Source organism: Oncorhynchus mykiss, chromosome 30, assembly GCF_057628025.1.
Source record: "Oncorhynchus mykiss isolate SJ-2025 chromosome 30, ASM5762802v1, whole genome shotgun sequence".
Lineage (NCBI taxonomy): Eukaryota > Metazoa > Chordata > Actinopteri > Salmoniformes > Salmonidae > Oncorhynchus > Oncorhynchus mykiss.
The window spans coordinates 30,530,787-30,547,850 of NC_143051.1; the positions used below are offsets into that span (position 1 = coordinate 30,530,787).

The 17,064-nt window shown below is 44.9% G+C and overlaps 1 protein-coding gene across 1 annotated transcript in view; it reads right to left on the bottom strand.

Annotated features, from left to right (window-relative positions):
- Window positions 1-2,687: 2,687 nt before the first annotated feature.
- LOC110488254 (zinc finger protein 516) overlaps window positions 2,688-17,064 on the bottom strand; it is a 41,398-nt gene continuing 27,021 nt past the window's right edge. Inside the window, exons 2-5 of the mRNA XM_036971342.2 lie at window positions 11,585-13,270; window positions 9,037-10,425; window positions 6,757-6,821; window positions 2,688-5,934 (exon numbers count right to left, since the gene is read on the bottom strand). Coding sequence (XP_036827237.2) covers window positions 5,884-5,934; window positions 6,757-6,821; window positions 9,037-10,425; window positions 11,585-13,082 — 3,003 coding nt within the window. The 5' untranslated portion in view covers window positions 13,083-13,270 and the 3' untranslated portion in view covers window positions 2,688-5,883. The remainder of the gene's footprint in view (window positions 5,935-6,756; window positions 6,822-9,036; window positions 10,426-11,584; window positions 13,271-17,064) is intronic.

Genomic DNA, 17,064 nt, shown 5'->3' on the forward strand with positions numbered 1-17,064 from the left:
GGCCAACATGACTCTCACTGGTCCTCTGCTCGTGGCTCTGGCCATGATCTGTGTATTTTAGGCCGATGACTGACGCTGTCACCATGCCTAGAGATGATGCGGTCCCATTGACAAACAGGATGTGATAGTTACACTCTACTATGGCTGTGTGTGTGTGTGTGTGTGTGTGTGTGTGTGTCTGTTCAAAGGGCATCGGACGAATGCGTTCACAGAGTGGATCCAAGAGGAAGCAATGGAACCGAACGGCTGTACAGATTCGAGGCATGGACTGAAACCGTTGATTTAGTTTTATGGTGTTTTGTGCTCAGTAAACAAAAATGGTTTTACCTGATTTTTCACACCTGAGTGTGGCTGTAGGGCCCGTTTCCCTCAGCTTAAACCTAATCTCAGTCATTTTGGGTGAAAGAGAAAAACTGATCTGTCCTTAGCTGCCCCATTTATTGCCTTTGTTTCAATGGCTGTCTATCCAGAGGTTTGTTGTCTGTCTTTTGACAATCCACACTTCACAATCTGTACTTTTATTAACATTGTTATGGCAATATTCCTTGTATTATGTATGTGGTGTGGTGACGTTATCTACATTTTGTCTATAAATGAGCCATGTGTAATACTATTTGATGTGTTTCATCCTTTGCAGCTGAACTCTTCTCCACCGAAACCTTGGTATTGTGCGCCATCTCCTGATAGAAATTGTACTTACTGCGTTCAGCGGTTTAGTGTTGAACTGGGATGTGGAAATGGAAGGTAGGGTTAAGGTTGAGGCTAGGGTTAGGGTTGAACTGGGAGGTGGACATGGAAGCGGGGGTTAGGGTTGAGGCTAGGGTTAGGGTTGAACTGGGAGCTAGACATGAAGTTAGGGTTAGGGTAGGATCCAACTGCACACAAATTAAAACAATTCCATATAGCTTAGTAGCTTAGACAGGGCTTAGACTCTTATGGGATAACATACTACTCTCTCTTGGATAAGGTTTGACTTATTTGTAGATTTTGATGAGTGCTTTGGGTTATTGTCTTGCTGGAATATCCACTTGCAGCCTCCTAAAATGGGAAACAAGGTTTTTGGATAAACTGTCCTAGTCCTGGGTAAAGTGAATTGTTCCGCTGATCTTAAAAAGGGCCCCAGGACCAGTGGAAGCAAAATAACCCCATAACATCAAAGATCCACCACCATATTTTACAGTAGGTACAGTGCCTTGCAAAATGATTCATCCCTGTTGCCGTTTTTCCTTTTTTGTTGCATTACAACCTGTAATTTAAATATATTTTTATTTGGACTTCATGCTCATACACAAAATAGTCCAAATTGGTGAAGTGAAATAAATAAATAACTAAAAAAATTAAATAATGTAGAAACGGAAAAGTAGTGCGTGCATATGTATTCACCCCTCTTTGCTACGAAGCCCCTAAATAAGATCTGGTGCAACCAATTACCTTCAGAAGTCACATAAGTAGTTAAATAAAGTACACCTGTGTGCAATCTAATTGTCACATGATCTATCACATGATCTCAGTATATATACACCTGTTCTGAAAGGCCCCCAGAGTCTGCAGCACCACTAAGCAAGGGCCACCACAAAGCAAGCGGCACCATGAAGACCAAGGAGCTCTCCAAACAGGTCAGGGACAAAGTTGTGGAGAAGTACAGATCAGGGTTGGGTTATAAAAAACATACGAAACTTTGAACATCCCACAGAGCACCATGAAATCCATTACTAAAAAATGGAAAGAATAACAAAAAACCTGCCAAGAGAGGGATGGATAAACAACATTGTAGTTACAGTATTAACCTAAATGACAGAGTGAAAAAAAGAAGCCTATACAGACTAAAAATATTCCAAAACATGCATAGTGTTTGCAAAAAGGCACTAAAGTAATACTGCAAAAAATGTGGCAAAGAAATGCATTTTTTGTCTTAATACAAAACCCTTTGTTTGGGGGAAATCCAACGAAACACATCACTGAATACCAGTCTTAATATTTTACAGCATGGTGGCGGCTGCATCATGTAATTTGATTTGATTTAACCTTTATTTAACTAGGCAAGTCAGTTAAAAACATGATTCTTTACAATGATGCCTTCCCCTAACCCGGACACCGCTGAGCCAATTGTGCTCCGTCCTATGGGACTCCCGATCATGGCCAGTTGTGATACAGCCTGGGATCTAACCAGGTTCTGTAGGGACGCCTCTAGCCTGAGATGAAGTGCCTTAGACTGCTTCTCCAGTCGGGAGCACATATTATGGGTATGCTTGTCATCGGCAAGGACTAGGGAGTTTTTTTAGGATAAAATTAAAAGGAACAGAGCTAAGTCCTTGAGGGAAACCTAGTTCAGACTGCTTCCAACAGACACATTCAGCAGGACAATAACCTAAAATATATGACCAAATATACACTGGAGTTGCTTACCAAGATGACATTGAATGTTCCTGAGTGGCCAAGATACAGTTGACTTAAAATCGTCTTGAAAGACTATGGCAAGACTTGAAAACGTCTGTCTAGCAATGATCAAAAACCAACTTGACAGAGCTTGAGGAAATGTTAAAAGTATAATGGGAAAACATTGTACAATCCAGGTTTGCAAAGCACTTGGGAGACTTACCCAGAAAGACTCACAGCAGCAATCATTGCCAAACATGTATTGACTCAGGGGGTTGAATAATTATCTAATCAAAACATATACATTTTATTTTCCATTCATTTATTTTTGATTTTATTTATTTTTTACTTTGACATTACAGAGTATTATGCGTAAATCATTTACATAGACTTACCAGGTGAAAGGTATGATCCCTTATTGATGTCAAATGTTATGTACACTTGAATTAGTGTAGATGAAGGGGACTAGACAAGTTAAAGATGGATTTGTAAGCCTTGAGACATGGATTATATGAGTGCCATTCAGAGGGTGAATGGGCAAAACAAAATATTTAAGTGCCTTTGAACGGGGCATGTGTATGAAGAATGGTCCACCACCCAAAGAACATCCAGCCAACTTGACAACCGTAGGAAGCATTGGAGTCAACATGGGCCAGCATCCCTGTGGAACGTTCGACACCTTGTAAAGTCCATTCCCCGACAAATTGAGGCTGTTCTGAGGGCAAAGGGGGGTGCGACTCAATTTAGGATGGTGTTCCTAATGTTTTGTACACCTGGATTGTCCTCTCAAAAAATGAATGTCAAATTCCTTCCAGATTGCTTGGCAACACTTTTTACTTTCTAATAAAACAGCTAATTTAGAAATAATAAATGTTGTGAGTGCTTTATTAAGCACTGTTAAACAACTATTTTCATGTTACATAATCACAATCATGTGTGTCATAAACATATCACCTCAAAGGCTGATGAAAGAGCCTCGAGGATAACAAAATGACCAAAACCATGTCCATGTAAATATAGCAAGTTTTATTTGTACTAACAGGTATTGTGCCATATAAATACTTTGAAAATACAACCCCACCATCTAAAGTCCTAAAAGAATATCTGAGCACCATTAGCAAACACAGCTAGTCTTCATGAAGCATTCTGAGAACTACGTCCCTCTAAAGCACCAACCTTTTCTTATTACAAAAGTCGGCCATTTTATAATTGCCTTCAAATCATAAATTATATATATATATTTTTTTTACATACGACAATCGATCAAGGTGGATAACTATCATATAATATTCGATAAATAACGAAGTAATAACACCAGATTGGTACTGTTTAACATGTATGGCTTTACTTCCTTGTGGGCAGCTAAAATAACTTGAATACACTGCAGAAGCCATTTCTAAGACAGAGATACCCAGTGATTCAGCAAAACACCAAAATAAAACACTGCAAAAAGGAACTAAACACAGACAGTCCAAGACCGAACCCACAATCCTCCTCAGTGAAGAGTCGTGATTTTCATGGAGTCAAACTGCACATCTACCTTCTCAGACATTTTCTGTTCTCAAACCTCAAAAGTGGCCTTCTGTTCAAGTTCGCAACCGTTGGTTGTGTCGATCCAACTATATTCATGAAGCACTGCAAATCTGTAAGTTACATAGTGCTTTTCTTTTCCATTCATTCTGGATTCATTTTAAGTTCCAACTGGATCAGATGGCCTGGGAAGTGGAATTATCAGAACAGAACACCATTTTTTTTTTCTCAACAGAAAACAATTTTCTGAGGTCGGAGAAACATGATCCGCATCGTCAGTGTTCCCTAGCGAGGGAATCTATTTCATTTTAACACAGAGAAACCAGTCTTTCAACGTTGGGATATCAACTTGAGTGGACATACAGACTTAACGCAACAGAACTAAAATAGATGGAGTATGTATGTTCTAGGTCCTATTCAGAAGCTGTGATGTAGAGGTAAAAAAAAAAGGTGGTTAAACTATGACCTCTAGTGGGCGATCGAGATAAGACGAACAACCACCTATACAAACTATAATGTATGACATTTTCATAACTGTATTGTTTGCATGTTGATGGCATTTTAATGTAGGCCTATAGGGAAGGTAGGACATGGGGAAATAATGAACAATATTTTTTTTGTTTTTAAAGTTGTTTAATAAGATTAGTACAGATTTTCTCAGGGGAACCCACATAGGGCCCCCGACCCCAAGTTTGGGAAACACTGTACTAACCTCTCTCTGCTTGCGTCCCCTGTTACTGGCCCAACAGCCTAACCTCGAGGCTACCTGCCGACGTTTACATGCATTTACCCTCCACCACATCCCAGGTCAGCAGAGTCTAGCATGCTTGTTGTTCGTGTAAACATGGCTGGAGATGGCTGGTAAGTCACAAACAGCTGCCTCATTATTGTTGCTTAAAGATGGAATATTAAAGGCCCCACAGCCTTTGTTATAGTTTTTTGGGGCGAAGCAGAGCCTGGGGAGCATCGCGCAATGATGTCCGAGGGAAAACTTCTTCGCCGTGGTAATATCACAAACGGACGTGGCTGTTACACCATTAAGGAGTCCAGCTTTAAAGGTATAGGTAGTAACGTTGCTGCTGTGAGCTGGCTGACCTGACCAATCCAAACCGTTTCCAAATACCACAGAGAAAAAGTGCCAAAAGCTCAAATAAACAAGATGACTAAAACACTAACACACATTCACAGTAAATACACACACCAATCCGATTACTTCACCATTTTCTAACAATTCTCTGGAGGGCTATAACATGAAAGTTTCAGTCTTTGCTTTTTTTTTTCTCTGACATGGATTTAAAGGGTTTAAAGGTTACATAAAACATCCTGGGGGTCCTGGTTTCCTGCCCTTTAACAACTGATTTAGGATCAGTTATCTAACCCAACTGCACCATCTCTAGATCAGTATACTTTCACCACAGAAACATCTAAGTTGAGGCTGCTGAGGGGAGGACAGCTCATAATAATGACTGGACTGACTGGAACGGAGCAAACAGAATGGCACCGAACACATGGAAATCATGTATTTGATGCATTTGATACCATTTCACTTATACTGCTCCAGCCATTACCATGAACCAGTCTGTCCCAATTAAGGTGCCACCAACCTCCTGTGATCTAAGCCCAGTGGGTGATGTAGCAGATGGTTCAGTGCATCGCTACTGCCTTCCTGAGAAGTTCTGTTGCTCTGGATGCAGAAATGCCTTAGCCTTTCTTGGTCCGACACACTGACGGTGCTTGTTGAGTTACAGTGCAGACGGCTGTGAGTTTACACTCCAGTTGGGGAAGAATTTCCACTCTGTCACGTCCGCATGTTATGGTAACTCCTTTTGTCCGGGTGGATTAGTTAGTTGTAAACAAAGAGTGTCCCTTGAGACAATTGGGCCCCTAAAGTGAAGAGCTCCTGTAGTCATGGCTTGGTTCCTGTGAGAGACTGCAGGCCTTTCATTTTGCAACAGTGCATTTTGGGAAGTGGAGTTCTCATGTCCCCTTCCTGAGAGAGGCTGTTGAAGTAGCGGAACAGCCGATCACCTGCAGAGGACAGAGACAAGGGGCAAAATGGAGTCAGATCACAGATCACACCAAGACACGTTTGTGTGTGCGCGCGTGTTGCTGAGTGTCAGTTGTCTTTCTATGAGTGTATTTGTGTGTGTGCAAGTATAACTCCGACTGTGTGTTTCCGAATGTGCAAAAATGTCAGTTTGTGCGAGAGTGCGTGAGTTCATCTTTCGGTGTGTGTCAGTGTGTCCTCACGTCTCACACGTTGCAAAGGCAACAGAAGAAGACGAGGTAAGTAAAGAGAACAGACAGGCAGGTAGAGAGTGTCCAGGAGGGCCTGCATGTGGTCATGATTGGCAGGATGTTGACATGCCATATGGAGACACACGACTGTTTACCCCGAGGGGGGCGTCAAGATGTTTTTGTTTTCCTGTCAGCTCCTCGTACCAAGCCGAGAAAGAGCCGTCTGACACAGACGCCCAAGTATCACTGCCTCGCCTTTAGTGTTTCAAACACTGATTTCTCTTTTGGATTCTCGGAGCTGGGAGCAGAAAGGAGTGGCGAGAGATTTTTTTTTTTTTTAAAGGTCTAAATACCTTTAGTATTTTTGTTATTGACAGGATAGCGGGAATGCAAAGAGAGAAAAACACATATAAAAGAAGCACAGACAGTAAGGAGACAGATTCTATTTCTATGCATTGAATCCTATCCGATAGCTGAAATCCAGATAGATAAATTGGGCCAGGGAACATATAGGGGAACATTAGCACTCAACCAGACTCTGGCACAGGTGAGGAATTATAAAAAGGGGAGAACGGTCACAGCAAAACAAAACCCAAACAAAAAGTACCATACTTGTTTAGAGGCCTCTGTGGAGGAATGGACTTCGTTTTCAAAATGTCCGTTGTGCTGCAGTATCCCTGTAGAAACAAGAGACATAGCAACACTTTAGAATCCCAAGACCTTCACAACTGAACTTAATGCAAGAGTCAGTTAAGGTACTGGTTCTATATTTCTAGGGCAATATTCCGTTTGGATTTCAGGTTAATATTGCCTTGGATTGAGATGCAGGGGAAACAGTGATGGCTTTTCTGCTTGTTCTATTTTTTAGCCTCCCATTGAAATTGTGTTTAAATTATAATATACGCCATTTAGCGGACACTTTTATCCAAAGCGACTTAGTCATGCGTGCATACATTTTACGTATGGGTGGTCCCGGGAATCAAACCCACTATCTTAGCTTTGCAAGCACCATGCTCTACCAACTGAGCTACAGAGGATCAACGGTCACTGTGCTGGTGGCCCGGCATCTTATTAGCATGCACACACACACACCAATTACATCCCCATAACTGACATCTGATTAATAATGTATAAAACATTTCACAGGTCAGTGTCACAAGCAAATGTGTTTGTTCAAAGTTGAAGGACTGCCATCCAAGGACAAAATCATATACAAGGGCAGACATGCATGCAAACACACACAAAAAAAACACTTCGTAAAGAAATGCAAATTACTTTTTTGATGGTTTTTCATCATTAGTGTGCGTGTGCAAATCTGTACTCGCACCAGTCCAGTCAGCCTATGCTTGCACAAATCCAATTATTTGGAATGAGTAAAGACCAAACCAGAATGTTTATAAACACAGCTGTCTGGTAGTTCAACACCACTCTCTTGCCTCTATTTTTCTAGGTTGATAGCTAGCTAGATAGTTTGCTTCATTTCTGAAGGAAATGCTAGCTAGCTAGCTGACCTACATTGCAGCTGACCTGTTAGTCACAGTTAGCGAGCCAGCTAGCTCTAATTGCAGTGTTTGATAGGAAGCTAACCTGTTCCATTCATGAAAATAGCGACAATTATCTCACACAGCGGGGATGTATTGTGCAAAAACAGTAGCTGGCTAGTTAGTTTGTGTTTTTCTTCCAGAATGTAATTTAACAGAATTAAGTCATATCGTGATAGTGTGGAAAGTATAGGAGTCAGTGTCAAGGGTCAGATTTGAATCCGCGCAGACACAGGTATACATAGGTATACATATACTAGACCACCTAAGCCACAAAGTACAGGGCTCATTAGTACATCTGATGTGCCATTCATCTGGGGGGGGGGGGGGGGGGGGGGGGGGTGGAGCTTCCTTCAGGGCAGTGGATGGCAACTTTCGTACCAAATCGTGGTGGTGTACCTCCGACAGCCCTGACCCACCCCCTGGCTGCCTGGGAAGTAGCGCATAAATTACTGCAAATTGCCGGGCCTCTTTGATGTGCCCTTGGCCAGCGCTCCCGTGTCACATGTCAGGTGTACTCCTCTCGCTCTTTCTCTCTCTATGTCTGTATATCTCTCTCACTGGGTCACTCTTTCACTGCCTGTTTCTCCATCTCTTTCCTCTGTCTCTCTCTCCTTCCCTGTACTTGCTTGCTGAGCTTTCCCCCCACTGTCACTCCAATTGTGTCATGTCTCTCTGATGTCCTGGCCATGGAATTTACTCTGTGTGTGTGGACTTGCCACCTCTATCATTCTCATTCTCTCAGACACACACACACACACACACACACACACACACACACACACACACACACACACACACACCCTTGTCACACAGCACTGGGTGCCCACTGCCCATCTGTGTCACTGTGATCCATGCATGCACATACTGACACACGCGCACACACACACACACACACACCACCCCAGGACCTACACACAGGTCAACACTAGACAGAGACCTATTCCTTGACTGGTACTATCACCGGCAGAAACATGTCCTTCTGTCGGCCTTGGTAAACATGTTTCCCAAAGCTATTAGCATTCATGCCAAAACACTCATAGAAAAAGAGAAAAGGTGGAGGACAAATATAAATATTTTTAAAGGTCACGTTATTAAATGTGACTCAAAGGGCTAAAGAGGATGATGATGATATCTACGACGACAAGCTGCAGGTTAGAGTTGCTACTCTCAAAAGGACCTTAGTGTACAGTGCAAAGGACATGGTCAGTTTTGTGAATGTCTGTCTATCTTTCTCCCTCTCAGTGTGTCTGTACACATGCTGAATTATGTAGGGCTGTGGTGAACATTATACAACCATTTTCACTGCCAATTAATGGACTACATTACCCAACACTCAATCCCTCCTTACCTTGTGGGTCAAGCCTGGGATCTACAAAGCCCCAGTGCTGGTAGAGAGCTGCCAGCTCGTGGGGGCTGTAGTTCTTCAACAGACCCAGGATGCCCATGTCCATCGGGGTGTCTCTGCTGTTCACAGCAGTCAACTCCGTCTTCCCGTGGCCGAGGGTGGTGGTGGGTGCCAGGTACCCGCTGCTGCCCTCCGCCCCAAACATGTTTGTGACTGACCAAAGGTCTTGACCTTTCAGGGCTGCAGGTGGATCCCGTGGACGGCTGTGGGGGTGTGGGTGGGGCTGGGGGTGGAGGTGAGTTCTGTCTGGGGTAAGATGGGACGTGTGGTCGGCCCAGCCATGGTTCCTGGCGAGAATAAAGCCGAGGCCCTCTTGCGGAAGCAGCCTTCCCTCGGCAGCCGCCCGATAATGTCCGGTTTTGGGGCTGCTTGTCGACTGCTGGGAGAAGCCTTGAATGATGGTTGAGGCGGTGGTGGTGGCGGCAGGAGCTTTGGGGTGGGCTTTCGTTTTAGATCGGACGCTCTTATTTGCCACCTCCTCCATATGGGTTGGGCGGCTCGACTTCTTTTTTTGAGGTAGGAGTGACTTCCCACCACCAGGGGGAGACCTTGTAGAGGTACGCGACGCTGACACCATGGCCTGGCTGGTGTTGGGCTGGGAAGTAGTAGTTGTACTGCTTGGGTGGGTCTTTGGCCTCTTGGTGCCTCCACCTGAAGGATGTGTGGCGGTGGAACCTGGGGCTTGTGTGCGCTGGGCCCGGGGGACTGAGAGTGCCGGGCAGTCTTTGCCCTCCAGAAAGGGCGGGGGCCCCGTGCGCCGTCCAGCAGCCTTGGGGCCCTTGAAGCCGGTGACGCAGGGGGCCCACTTGGGGGCCAGGGAGCTGCCACTATCCACCCTGTGGGCCACACGCTGGTGGATCCACAGCACCTCCAGGTAATGGGTTGTGTGGGAGCAGAACGGACACTGGTGTCTGACCAGCTGACCCTCAGACGCTGCTGCCACAGGATTCACACCGCCATCCTCGTCCTGGCCATCGGGCGGGGCAGACAGGTTGAGGAGGCTGGCGTAGATGATGGCATCCTGAGAGGATTGCCCTTTGACTTTTAGGCTCCTCGACTTCTCCGACTGGCAGCTTGATGCCGCCCTCTCCTGGCCAGGAGGACAGACGTAGGGATTTGTGTAGGGCTGGCTGAGCAGTGTGCTCTTCAGCCGGAGATATTCCACATAACCTGAGGCCTTGGGAGCGCCGTGGCTTGGTTCTTCCATAATAGCTCCCAGTATGTGATGATGTGCATCCCTGACATCCTTGTGCTGCTTGTGCATGTGGGATGTGAAGGAAGAGGGGTCACTGGTGTGGAAATCACAGTGCTCGCAGAGGTATGGCTTGGTATCTGTGGATTGCAGAGTACAGTTAGACTAAGCTCATATTGAAAAACAGACATTTTAAGAAAATGAGCTTCAGCAAAGTATGAAGATTTAATAAGTGCTAACATGATTTAACAAACACATGGATGAGAAAGGAGTACATTGTCATGCTATTCTCCATAGGTCATTTACCTATATGAATGGTACAGAAAGGGTTATGCCTCATTTAGCAAAGTACCAGATGTAAAGGCCTTTCATATTTCTTTATGTAGGATGAAGGGTGTAATGGGCAATCCATGCCACACGATGGTGCCATAACACCAATTAATTTTCAGTGGCAACCTAAAGGCAACTGCGAAACACACATTTTACCTGTATGAGTACTGCTCCATGGCAACTGAAGGCCAGTTTTTAACTGGAAAACTGAACTGAAAGTGCTACAGAATTCATAATTATATCTATCACTTTTGCTTGTCAATGTCATGAGTGCAATTTCAAACATTAAAAGCCTATTACAAACTTCTGAGTTGCTCGATATGGGCATATTTACCATGTACTTCCGGTTCTTGGTTAATACTGTTATCAAGAGGACTCGGAAGGGAACCATTTATTATCCTATCACAGAGTTTAACAGTCAAAGCAGCATCACTTTTCAGACTGTCTTGTCTCCAATAATCAGTTGCTGTACATGAATACAGGCAATTAAACCATAACATAAAAACAGGTCCCTGTTTGACATACTGCTCAATCTGCAGTCTACTATGCTAAGTACGCTACATACCTCAGCAGCTCGGGAGAGAAATGTGCCCACATACACAGAGGCGTTTAGTTATGCTAAGATGTGTAAATTGATGAATCAACACATGAGGTGAGGTCTCCCTTTTACCACGTGAAAATAGATTGACCATAACTCAGGACTGAGTAGCAATAGAAACCAAAACAAACATGACTGAATCACACTGAAAACTGTGATATACATCAAAGAATATAGTATGGGAATGGAATTTGGTATGGTAATGTCTGAAATTGGGGGGGGGGGGGGTCATTGTTATTGCTGTAGTAGTAAACAAAATGTTCCCTTTTCAATCATGATTTTAAGGGTGAATACGACCAAGATGCCCTTTGTCATGTCATTTAAATAAAATCTAATTATTGTTGCTAATCTAGGCATTTTTTTTGTCTTACCTTCATAGGTTGGATCCTTGATACTATTCCTCTTTATGGAAGAGGAAGATAGAGAATCTTCATGTCTTGGTGTGCTGGGCTGACTGGCAGAGTTTGATTTAGTGGCTGGCTTGATGGACTGATGACCATCTTTCACCTTCTTTTTCTGCAATATCCCAAACGTCTCTGGACTGAGCCCATTCAATAAGGTGCGGCTATTTCTACTGTCACCCTGCTGGTGGGAAATCCCACCGCTGCCACCATTAATGACAACATCCTGGGCCCCTTTCTTCTTCTTTCTTTGGGAGGAGTCCAGCTGCCTCTTTCGCTTCTCCTGTTTCAGAGGCACATACTCGCCCTTCTCCCGGGCAAACGCCACCTCGGCATCCACCAGCCTCTCCTCCCAGCCTAGGCTTTTATCTGTCACCTCTACCACACATCCTCTGGTGACCAACTGCCAGGCCTGGTAACTGCATACCGGGTCCAGCTCGGGGATCCGTCTTCCAAGATTCCCCTCTATAGCTGCCTCTCCAGCCCCGGCTGCCCTGAGGTTAAGGCATTCCAGGAAGCGCCTCTTGGCGGCGGGTGACGACGAGCTTTTGTCGGGGTCTTGCTGCGGCGGCTTGCTGGGGGTGTGGCTCTGCTTGTGGACCCTCTCGTGCAGCCGGAGGGTCTTGCGGTCGTAGAAGAAGTTGCCGCAGCCGGCACACAGCTCGTAGAGACAGTCCTCGTTCACCAGGGACGCCGGCTCCCGGGGGACCCCGTTGAGGGTGGTCTGGGACTCACTGCTGTCGCCACTCCCACCCCGCAGCTGGCTCTTGGCCCGATGAATCCGCATGTGGCTCTGGAGAAACCAGGCCTGGCGGAAGCGCCGGCCGCAAATGCGGCAACCGTGGTCCAGGGAGCCTCGATGCTTCTTCATGTGGGCCTTGAGGAGCAGGGCCTGGGGGAAGACCTGGCTGCAAGAGCCGCAGGGAAAGGAACCCGCACCGTCCCCATTGTCCACCCAGAAGGTCCCTCCCGGAAGTGAGTCGCCCTCAGTCATGGTTTGCGGCTCGTCCTCCTTGCAGTCCTCCTGGACGACTGCTTCTTCGCCTTTCTGCTTGGAGCTTTTCGTCTTGCCATTGACTTTGTGCTTCTTGGCCGAGGTGCCATTGGCGAGGTTGTCAGCGGGACTATCCAGTTTCTTAGGGTCCCCCTGTGTTTGTCCTTGCTCCCCGACCCCCTCCTCACAGTCCAACTTGCCCAGGCTCCGGTTGAGCAGGCCCAGCTTGTGGCTGCGGATGTGGGCTTTCAGGCTGCCCTTCTGAGCGGCCCGGTGTTCACAGTAGGGACACTTGTAGGGCTTCTCCCCAGTGTGCCTGCGCATGTGCTGGGACAGCGAGCTCAGGAGAGGGAAGCCCCGTCCACAGAGGCCACAGGTGTGGCCAGAGACCGTCGCATCGTACTCCTCCTGGTCCCTCTTGACAGCGTCGGCCTTGCTTTGGTCCGCCTGCTCCTGCTTCGGCTCCACCTCCATTTCCGGCCCCAGGGCTGTGGTAGCTCAAGTATCCCTGACGAAGAAAACTAACCCGTGTGTTCCAAAGTCATAAGGTTGTCATAGTGATTGCAATGGGGGACATGTTTGTAGATATTGCTTTACTTCTGTTGTTGGAGGGATTTTCTTTAACCGACATTAAGACTGGAGAGATGATCATTGAAAAACACCTGAAAACACAAGAAAAAAACTATTAGAAAACATTTAGAATCTAATAATAGGTTATATGATAATCACACAACCAATACAGTAACTGACATCTGGTAGGCTATATTTTCAACCCAGAGACAGAAAGAACGCAGTTGGCACAGTCACCAGGAGGTCAAATAGAGAGGAAATGCTATCATGCCACAGTCATCAACAACAAGGCAACTTTGTCCAAATGTCATGGCCCTCGAAAGAAGTAGGCCAAAGTGCAGCGTTGTGAGCGTACATTTTGCTTTTATTTTAGTAAATGTCGCCAACAAAACAACAAACGAAAAACAACCGTGAAGTTTACAGGGCTATAGTGCCACTAACAAAGATAACTTCCCACAATGACAAAAGGGGAAAAGGCTGCCTAACTATGATTCCCAATCAGCGACGACGATAGACAGCTGTCCCTGATTGAGAACCATACCCGGCCAAAACATAGAAATACAAAAACACAGAACATATAATGCCCACTCCAAATCACACCCCGACCAAACCAAATAGAGACATAAAAAGGCTCTCTAAGGTCAGGGCGTGACACTAAAGGACTAGCCTCTTTAGAATGATGGTTGCTAATAAATAAAAATGACACATCCCGTTCCCTGGTATACTCAGTTAATAACATCATTTTTACCACACCCTAACAACAGTTTGCAATCATTTGAAAGAGCTTCTCCCACGGGGCCCCAGTGCAACGTGTTTAAGTATAAGCATTATTACTAAAAATCCTACTTTCTACATAGTCCGTTTCTCACTGTGTATGTTTCACTGTCACAACGTAAGAGGGTGTTACGTCTGTGTATATTTCAGTTTTATAAATGTAACAGTGTGTGTAAGAAAGAGGAGAGGGAGAGAATTTGCATGACACTGATTTTGGAATGGCTATTGTCCCGAACAGGATGATTGACGGTTGTCCTTAAAGGAAGCTTATACTGAAAGTGTGTGTGTGTGTGCGCTCGTGTCCTCTGTTCCCCATGCCTTAGTTGAGTGTGTTTAGTGAAGCATGAAGAGTTGCATTCAGTCCTGACCAGTCAGGATGAGGCCTCAGGGCCAGTCCATTCCAAACCCCATCAATATGCCATTATCAACAAACTACATTTATTTCTCTCCATCTCATACACACATACACACACACACACACACACACACAGTCATACACACTCACACATGCAGACTGAAACTCACACACACATACACACGCACTCACACAATCCCAATACTGTCAGTGGATGCCAAGGTCACATTGAGAGTGGTAGTAATATGAAGGGAAATGACTAAATGTGCCATCATCAACAAACAGTAGTTAACCTCACTCCTAGAAGACACACTGAGAGAAAAGCAAAGGCAAAGAAATGATGAAAAGGGGCAGGTGGCGTCAGTATAATCACGAGAATATATGATAAATCTGTTTTCGTAATCAACCTCCAGCACACTAGATCACCTAAAGTCAAATAAAACAAAATGTGTTCCTATATCAAACATCTTCAGAAAAATCATTATTCATGTCTAAGATAAGCGTTTATCTTTGTGAAGGGGCATCGGTTCCAAGTTGCTTTTTATTTCTGTGGATGATATACACACATCCATTACAGCCAAGTAATTGGCAGTAATTTCCAGACCACAGCAGAAGATGTTGGTTTCCTTCTCGACAACTACAACAGGGAGAAAAGTGCCCGGGCTCTCTTAAAGCCAACGCAGGGCAGGCAGCCTGCGGGAAAGAAACACCATTGTGTCAGCTGCACCAGAACTGTCACATTTCCTCACGTCTCGCCCTCCACCTATCACCAGGGGGTCCTTGGGGTCCTACGGTGGCCATTGTTGGACAATGGGCCCAGCGCCCTACACTTCAGCGCCCTGCAAAAGATGTCTGGGGGTGGGAGGGCAGTGGACTTGGGGGGGGGGGGGGGGGGGGGGGGGGGGGTGACAAAAGAGACCTATCTATTCTCAGCCGTGTGTGTGTGTGCGCATGTATGTGTGTGTGCCTGTGTGCGTGCGTGCGTGCATGTGTTCGTGTGTGTGTGTCTCAGCATGTGTGTGTGTGCCCGCCACTTTGGGCTTTTCGCTGTGCGCGCTCTACCGGGCGAAATAGAGAAGAAACTGGCATGGGCTCCAGAATGGGAGTTGAGTTAGACGAGTGTGGCGGCAGGTGTTGAGGGCAGACGCTGACGGATTAGCACACGGAGCGAGTGGCACAGTGTCTCTGGGTGGGGGGGACAGGGAGGGGGGTGGTTAGTGGTAATTAAGAGGTTAAGGTGAAGGCCGGGTGATGAGGGGTTAACACAATAGGGGGATGGTGGGATGATGTCAGAGCGAAAGGAGGCAACAGATGGTAGTGGAGGCCAAAAGTCCTGTGTGTGTTGGTTCTTCTACCATTGTGGGGACCTAAAATCTCCAAAGGTCCACACAAGTATAGTAAATCAAGAAGAATTCTCCCTCGTCCCCATGAGGACAAATGCTATTTTAGGCTTTGGGTTTAGGGTTAGGTTTACTATTACGGTTAGAATTATGGTTAGGGTAAGGGGTTAGGTTTACTATTACGGTTAGAATTATGGTTAGGTTAAGGGGTTAGGTTTAGGGTTAGGTTTACTATTACGGTTAGAATTATGGTTAGGTTTAGGGTTAGGTTTACTATTACGGTTAGAATTATGGTTAGGGTAAGGGGTTAGGTTTACTATTACGGTTAGAATTATGGTTAGGGTAAGGGGTTAGGTTTACTATTACGGTTAGAATTATGGTTAGGGTAAGGGGTTAGGTTTACTATTATGGTTAGAATTATGGTTAGGGTAAGGGGTTAGGTTTAGGGTTAGGTTTACTATTACGGTTAGAATTATGGTTAGGGTAAGGGGTTATGTTTACTATTACGATTAGAATTATGGTTAGGGTAAGGGGTTAGGTTTAGGGTTAGATTTACTATTACGGTTAGAATTATGGTTAGGGTAAGGGGTTAGGTTTACTATTACGGTTAGAATTATGGTTAGGGTAAGGGGTTAGGTTTAGGGTTAGGTTTACTATTATGGTTAGAATTATGGTTAGGGTAAGGGGTTAGGTTTACTATTACGGTTAGAATTATGGTTAGGGTAAGGGGTTAGGTTTACTATTACGGTTAGAATTATGGTTAGGTTAAAGGGTTAGGTTTAGGGTTAGGTTTACTATTACGGTTAGAATTATGGTTAGGGTAAGGGGTTAGGTTTAGGGTTAGGTTTACTATTACGGTTAGAATTATGGTTAGGGTAAGGGGTTAGGTTTACTATTACGGTTAGAATTATGGTTAGGGTAAGGGGTTAGGTTTACTATTACAGTTAGAATTATGGTTAGGGTAAGGGGTTAGGTTTACTATTACGGTTAGAATTATGGTTAGGGTAAGGGGTTAGGTTTAGGGTTAGGTTTACTATTATGGTTAGAATTATGGTTAGGGTAAGGGGTTAGGTTTACTATTACGGTTAGAATTATGGTTAGGGTAAGGGGTTAGGTTTACTATTACGGTTAGAATTATGGTTAGGTTAAAGGGTTAGGTTTAGGGTTAGGTTTACTATTACGGTTAGAATTATGGTTAGGGTAAGGGGTTAGGTTTAGGGTTAGGTTTACTATTACGGTTAGAATTATGGTTAGGGTAAGGGGTTAGGTTTACTATTACGGTTAGAATTATGGTTAGGGTAAGGGGTTAGGTTTACTATTACAGTTAGAATTATGGTTAGGGTAAGGGGTTAGGTTTACTATTACGGTTAGAATTATGGTTAGGGTAAGGGGTTAGGTTTACTATTACAGTTAGAAT